Genomic DNA, 7,844 nt, shown 5'->3' on the forward strand with positions numbered 1-7,844 from the left:
TCGTATGGTCATTCTTGTGGGGGGCCATGAGAGATATATGCCCTCCATCTCTCCCTGCAACACAAATTTGAGTAGCCAAATGTGTTAACTAGACTGCTTTTGGTTTGTTCAATCGTTGTCTTCATATAAATCAAGAAACTTCTTCCCTGTCACAACATTTTCACACGTCACCACTCCAAAAAAAATCATGTCTGATTAGTAGACAAGTTTTTGAACTCAATCATCATCAGTAACAGAAAGCTTACACGTGTCAATAATATCCCAAACCCCCCCACCCCACCCCCTTCCCCGCCGACACTCCCATGATAACCTTTGGAGTTGGATTTCCTTTGAAGCATATTGCATGCCCTGTATAAAACTCTTCAAAAGAATCATAAAATTGTAGTTAAGACTACAAAACTTGGTGTAGTGATTCTTGAACTGTCTTCGGCAAAAGGAGAGATGGGGCTTCCAAATTTTCCTAGTCCAGCTGAAGGGGTTCTGCCACTGCTGGTGATGAACATCGCTACGTCGGTGGCTGCTGTGAAGAACATGCTAAGATCTATGCTGCAAGTAGGCGGTCCTAGTCGTGGTGTTGCAGCCGCCACCAATCAAGATTTTGTTGAGGAAGATTCTAAGAGTGATGATTCTGGCGATTTATTGGCTAGCAGAGTGTCAATAACGCGATATGGCTCTTTGTGCAGAAACCGGTGCTTTAGTCCTGATAGAACTCGCCGGGGCTGTGAAGGGAACTGCGATTACCATATGAGGCCTTCGATCGAGTGTTGTGTGTGTCTTTGCAAGTTTCAAGCTGATGAGGAAGTGTGTGAGCTTTCTTGCAAGCATTTCTTCCACAGAGGTTGTTTGGAGAAGTGGCTTGATAATCAACATAGTACTTGTCCTCTTTGCCGTTCCGTTATGTAGAATTTCATCCATGGCGGGCTCGATGAGTTGTAATAGCTTTCACCATTTTAATCTTTTTGTTCATAGTTGGTGAGTGGATGTAGCTTTCGCGTAAATAAAGGGTAAATTATAAGATGTAGTTGAACTATACTATTTCATTTTGTATATATTAGTCATTAAGTTATAGATTAGGCAAAATAAGTAATGATTCAAGGATATGAACTTGCAACACAAGTTTTGCTTCTGTGTTAAAACTTTTGGTATTGTCTATATGAATCTTTTTCTAGCACAATGTTCATGTAACTTTGCTGATACAAAAAAAATATATGACACATACGTAGACAGGTAACTTCTCACATGGTATTCGAGAATTATGATGGGGAAAAAAAAAATACATAGGATTATGAAATTAAACACAGTAGCACATTATTTAAATTAGCTTTAAGTCCCTCCAACTATTTGTGGTTTTGGAGGCTTAATACCCCTTCATAGACATCCATTTTCTCAGTCCATGCTTCTCACGCTCCATTTCGATGAACTCTTCAGCCTCAGCATCAACGACATCTACATCGTTTACACGCTCATTCGTGTGCCAGTAGTCCACTTTGATTTCGTTTTCAGCCATAGGATTAATATCTTCAAACTGACCGAAGTTCGGACGAGAACTTGGACGTGGATGAGCGTCTTTAAGCCACCGCCCCATATGCTCAGCTTCATAAAGCTCATAAGCATCCGGGGGTTGATGATGCTTTTGATGCTTGTCATGGAGCTTCTGGTTACTTTTCTGGCCTATGATTCTATTTTCATCCATAGGAGCAACCTCTTCAAACTGATTGGAGTTCACACGAGCACTTGGACGTGGATAATCATCTTTAAGCCACCTTGCCGTGTGCTCTGCCTCATAAAGCTCGTAAGCATCCGGGGCATGATGATGCTTGTCGCGGAGCTTCTGGTTTCGTTTCTTCTCCATTTTATGTTCACGAAAACTTGTTAAATCACTCGAAATTTATGACAGATACATAGTTAATGTTTTCAACTATATTTATAGCTAAATTTTCGATTGTGTGAAACGGTAAGATGGAATGGAATCTGATACCTTTCACTTATGGTCCGAACACTGGAAATACGGAAAAAAAGGGCTTTAGTAGATTCTTTGATGCTAATTTATCGGAGTTTACGAGTCTAAAGAAACTGTAGAACTTGATAACTGCATTAAATAAGGTGGACTTAGTAGAAGCATTAAACCAACACGTGAGATCTACGTCGAAGTTGAATGCTTTACATAAGAGGGACCATTTGTGGTGAAATTGTGACTAACAGGGAATCTGAAGAATAATTAAAACATTCCGGTCGAAAACCTGCCCGAATATTTTGGCAGCTGCCAGTTCTTAACAGAAATCGAATCTACCTTTGTTTGATCCAAGTTTGAGACAACTCTTTTGAAGATTCGGCAAGTTTTTAGGCATATGAACCATCTACTCTAGAGGTGTAAGACAGGTTTGGCTGCCCAGGCTTGCCACGTCCAGCCCTTTTGGATGGCACAGGCCTAGATATTGCACATGTCCGGGATTGACAGGATGTCGACATGCAAGACATGACTCGATGTCAATTGACGTCAATATTGCATAGGAGTAGTGCAACTCTGGATCGATCTTATCCGACTTTTACTAGCTTTATTTGTTGACAATTTATTATTATTATTATTATTATTTGATCGTCAATTGTAGGCCCTATTTCAGAGGAATTTTGAGAATTGATTTTTTGACCATTAGAAGAAAAGTAGGATTCACCTGTGAGAGAAAAAGTCAAAAATTACGACTGAAATAGTGAAATAACGATTAAAAAATCATTTTTTTGGGTAAAAAAATCCCCCCCAAACAGTCTTCTAGTGCATGTGCACATTGATTTTAACAATCCCAATTTTCGTTTTCCATCCCACCTATTGTAATTCTGAACACCAAATTTTCTGCACAATTTATATCTTTAAGGTCCTAGGAGTAACATCAGGGCTATGAGTCAAGACTTGAAAGATTTAAGAAGGCACTATGACTCAATAACTGAAATGAAAGTTGTAACTTTTTATTTCGAAGGCACTGTTTGATATGGAGAATTTTCCAACTTTTTGCTTGTTTGATAGTAAAAATTTTCCGTGGAATTCATTTTCACTCCCCTCCCACGTGACCTCTTTCCCTTGAATTGGCGGAGGTGTGAAAATAATTTCCAGCTTTTTTTTTTCTTTGTAATGAAAAGAAATTCTATCCACAATTGTAACAAATTTTTATCGTTTAATTGACAATTTTCATAGAAAACAAAACCAAACGAATACTAGAAGATCCAAAATTTCAACATTTTCCAGATGGAAAACTAGATCAATCAAGTACATTTAATTGACAATTTCTAATAAATCAAGTTCTAGACAATTTAATTCCTTGAAATTTGTTTTCTTTCTACCTAAATTTCATTATTGCAATCAAACGAATCCTAAATGTATTTGAATAACTTACATTTTTTACTTATATTTTAAATAGCTCTGTACTTTGAGATTTCGAGTTGCTAATAAAAGTGTCACCTTAAGATTCTGCGTTCATAAGAATCTCATTCCTACTCATGGAATTGTTCTAAACAGTAGTGATGGCAACGAGGCGGGCTTTGACGGGACGGGACGTGACGGGGCGGGGCGGGGAGGGGAGGGGCAAGGCAATTTTCTTGCCTCGTTTAATTTTTTTTTTTAATTTCAGTTTAATAAAATACAGATAACATTCAAGTTGAACTTTTAATAAAGAATGCTCTTACTTTATGTAAATTTAAGTTTTTATTTTGGGATAAAATTACTTATAGTGTAAAATGATTTTTAGAGAATGTGTGAATAAAAAGTATGAAAAATTTATAGGTCTACATGTATATTATGTTATTAAAAAAATTGTGATAGAAAATAAGTTTAATTAAAAAGCGATTTTGAAATATGTTGCATAGATGAACTCTTAAAAAAATAAAAAATAAAAATAAAAATAAAAAAATCACGGGGCGGGTTCGGGGCGGGGCATCCTAGCCCCGCGCCCCGCGACGGGGCGACCATTTATGCCCCGCCCCATGCCCCACTACGAGGCGGGTTTTTTTACCCCATTCGGGACGGGGTAAATTGTCATCACTAATAAGCAGATACAGTGTTTTATTCCCCAACTTGTGAAGAATCTGATGTGCCCGTCCTACTTTAAACAGCAGATTAGTTTGTTCCCATCAAAATATATTAACTTTTCAAGTTAAAATCGATATGTCCGGTAGTTGACAGCATTAAATTAAAAATTAAAATCTTTTCCATTATATCATTTGGGTATAGTTTACACATTGTGTACAACATGCACTTATCACTACTTTCCGTAAAGAATTTTTCAAGTCATGTGAGCCCGACATGTCTCATAAGTCACTTATTCGATTCAATATTTTATTTGGAAGTACTCACACTTTTTACATTTATAAACCTTGTGGATATGGCATTATTCTTTGATTCCTTTAGGATCTTTCAACTTTATAACCTTATAAGCAAAACTTCAACTTTATAACTTTATAAGCAAAACTTACTTCTCAAGTTTAAAATAAATTGAGATTCACTATATATATAATGAATCGTGCTACACGAATATAGGGGTTGACACAACGGTTGACATAACACATATATGGAGAGGTCGACATTACTTTATTCGTGCGAGACCGACACCTCGGTTGTGAGTGTGGTGTCATCCTTTATGTCAAACATTATGTCCGTTTGGTATTTTTCATATATAATATTAAGCATTTATGCCAATAAGCCCCTCGTCCGAATAAACTTGAAACTTCCTCTCAAAACACCTAACCCTGATTTACTACGTCTGAATCCCAAAATGCCTTTAACAAGACATTTAAAAGTCATCAGTTCTTTTGACATATTTGGTATGTTGAATTGAATATCACAAGCGATAAATCTTGTTATGTCTTTTTCTTCATTACTTGAGTCCCACCTAAATGAACAGATCTAACATGCCATTCGGGTTCTAAAAAAGGGACAATAAAAAATTGTCTTACGATGTAATGAGCACATAGAGAGGTAGTGAATGATTAAGTTGTTAAGGATAACAGACATGCCAACCTTGAGGAGTAACCAAACATAATAAACAATGAAGGGCATCAGATTCTCTATTCATTTGACCTTTTACATTATCTCATTCTTAACAAGTATATGAAAATTCGAGGCAAGAAACAAAGAAGAAGCAGGCAAAATGCATTATAAGAACAAAAATCTTGAGAAAATTAGAACAATGTCTCTTCGACTAGACTTCTTCATTGGATAAGAACCTTAGTTAAGTACAAATCAGAACATTAAATGCACAAAAACATTCAAAATTAGTCCCCCGTCCAAAAAATTCCAGAAACTGCGATGATCTNATCAACGTCGGACATTATTAACAAGTCATCATCCTGAATTCCAGCTTTTTTGAGAACATAATCCAAAGACAGCCTCTGATAGGCTTCCTCAATAAATGGATTTTCTCCTCTCCTAAATCTGCCTGGAACTTGCCCGTAAGTCAATCGTGACTCCACAAATTTGAATTCCTCTTGATTAGCGGAAAAGAACAAAGGCTTTGCCAGTCCAGTGAACGTCGAATTTGACTCAAGTAGTACAAATTCATTCATGTATGGGGCCAATTCCTTCCACCGTATTTTAAGGATATCTACTTCATTGTTGAACAATACTGCATCAAATACTCGCCTTGGATACTCCCGTATACCCCAATTGTGAAGTTTACAGAGATTTTCCATTGATACATTCTCGTGATAATAGTGAGGGATATCATGGAAGGGCTTGGGAGGGTTCTCCCATAAAGGCCGCAAGAAATATGTGATCTTCTGTCCATGCACATATATAACACAGACACACATTGGAACCAACACTAAGAGGAAGAGACAGATTTTTATGTCCAATCCACGCATAATACACTTTAATCTCGACATGCTCAATGTTCGACCCGAATCCTGCAGGTTAAAAATCACATTCATTACAAACATCATAGAGCATATGTAAACAACAAGACCTACACACACTCCATATTTTAATGCGATAATCATTACATTCAACTACTGTATCAAACATCTAACGAATTCTTCTTAGAAAGAATTAGATAGTATATTAAGAAAGAAAATAAAGATAAAATCCTGCTGATTATACAGTCTAATCTCCAATTCAACCCCACTCTGCATATCTAAATAACTTGAAAAAATTCTTCAAAGCATTATAACAGGCCATAAAAACTTAGAGAAATACAGGAATTATTACATCATCACTACATATGACTTCAGAAGGATATGCTGAAGAAACAATTTACTGGAAAGTAAAACTGTGGCTAACCACAAAAAAAAAATAAATAAATAAATAAAATAAACGTTGATAGCATTCCTGAAAATTAATTTCGGTATTTTAATGAAAAGAAAGTTTCAATTTTTTTTTTCCTCCGACAGAGCCCAACAACTCAGAATTTAAAATTTGAAAATTCAATTCTAAAATTTATGTTCATTTTTAAACAACAAATTAACAAACGGAAAACCCGAATAATCCATAATTTCCAAAACCGTTAGCATACAAGAAAAATTAAGAAAAATAAAAACCTTAAATGAACCGATATAATTTGTGTAAACATCCATTTCAAGAAAAAAGTGGATAAGGAAAATTAATTTCGGTATTTTGATGAAAAGAAAGTTTCAATTTTTTTCTCCAATAGAGCCCAACAACTCAGAATTTAAAATTTGAAAATTCAATTCTAAAATTTGTGTTCATCTTTAAACAACAAATTAACCCACGAAAAACCCGAATAATCCCTAATTCCCGAAACCGTCAGCATACAAGAAAAATTAAGAAAAATAAAAACCTTAAATGACCCATATAATTTGTGTAAACATCCATTTCGGGAAAAGGAAAATTAATTACCTCGTCGTTAGCATCTATGTCGTCTGTCTTCTTAGAACAGTAAGGGGATTCCCCTTCAGTCGATCTTGACTTATTCCACATACCCCCTCTTGATTTCAAGATCAAACCCAACAAAAATCAAACAAAACCCAGATGGAGAAAGAGAGGGGGAAAAAAGGAGGAGACAGGGAAACCTAAGAATTTCAAGAAACCAGAAACAAAGAATTCTTGAAATTTTTTTTTTTTTTTTTAAATTAAGAAAGGGAACGAACGAACTGAAATGTAAAAGACAAACAAAACCAGGAAAAGAAAAAGTAAATTATTTTTTAGTATGTGTTTTGTGTGTCTTGGAGCCTCACTGTTTAATGGTTGGCAGTTGTCAGAATTACAAAGAAGCCGTCCTTCTCGTCTTCTACCCCACGTTGTTTTGAGGCCATTTATAAACCTTCCAATGTAGGAAATGTTTGATGTTTGTTGACCAAACTACCCATCTGTAATTTTATTATTATAATTTCATCATGGTTATTTTTGTCATTTAACTGTACACGTCTATTGACTTGCTCAAAACAACATTTACGCGTGTCGTGTTTTAAACAACATATAATGTCCTTTTTTTTTCATTTTAAAAAAAATAAATATTTGTAATAGTCGTTGTCTTAAGATTAGTAGCCCAAACATATTTTAAACAACCATTCTACGAGTACAGTAATTTTCACACTTTTCTTTCACAATACACACATATGCAAGTGGGTGGGGTCCACGATTAAAATAATAGTGGACCCCACCTTTGTTAGGAAACGTGAAAATTGCTATAAAAATACATGTTGTACAAACAGCATTTTTGTATTTTAAATGATTGACCAATGCAAATTAATGCAATTTGGATAACTTGTTTTGGTGTGTTTGTTGAATAATTCTTTTTAATTCAATGTCCATCTTCCCTAGACGATGATTACTGAATATTCTTCTTGCTTGATTAAGTTAGAGTAATCGTTTTACTCAATGTTCAATCCAGTTGTCCTTTTAT

General features: G+C 35.4%; 2 protein-coding genes across 2 annotated transcripts; one reads left to right on the plus strand and one right to left on the minus strand.

Annotated features, from left to right (window-relative positions):
* The first annotated feature begins 299 nt into the window (after nt 1-299).
* Nucleotides 300-1,262, plus strand: LOC111398873 (probable E3 ubiquitin-protein ligase XERICO). Its single transcript, XM_023026018.1, has one exon. It carries the CDS (start codon nt 442-444, stop codon nt 901-903), a length of 462 nt encoding a protein of 153 aa, XP_022881786.1. The 5' UTR covers nt 300-441; the 3' UTR covers nt 904-1,262.
* A 3,997-nt stretch (nt 1,263-5,259) lies between these two features.
* Nucleotides 5,260-7,216, minus strand: LOC111398313. Its single transcript, XM_023025230.1, has 2 exons — nt 6,839-7,216; nt 5,260-5,889 (listed from the first exon to the last, which is right to left on the minus strand). The coding sequence occupies exons 1-2, from the start codon at nt 6,917-6,919 to the stop codon at nt 5,260-5,262; spliced, it is 711 nt and encodes a 236-aa protein (XP_022880998.1). The 5' UTR covers nt 6,920-7,216.
* Nucleotides 7,217-7,844: the final 628 nt, after the last annotated feature.

This window comes from Olea europaea, chromosome 8 (assembly GCF_002742605.1).
Source record: "Olea europaea var. sylvestris chromosome 8, O_europaea_v1, whole genome shotgun sequence".
Taxonomy (NCBI): Eukaryota; Viridiplantae; Streptophyta; class Magnoliopsida; order Lamiales; family Oleaceae; genus Olea; species Olea europaea.

Bases quoted from the DNA above. Each gene is read 5' to 3' on its own strand.
- LOC111398873 (XM_023026018.1), top strand. From the start codon at position 442: ATGGGGCTTCCAAATTTTCCTAGTCCAGCTGAAGGGGTTCTGCCACTG.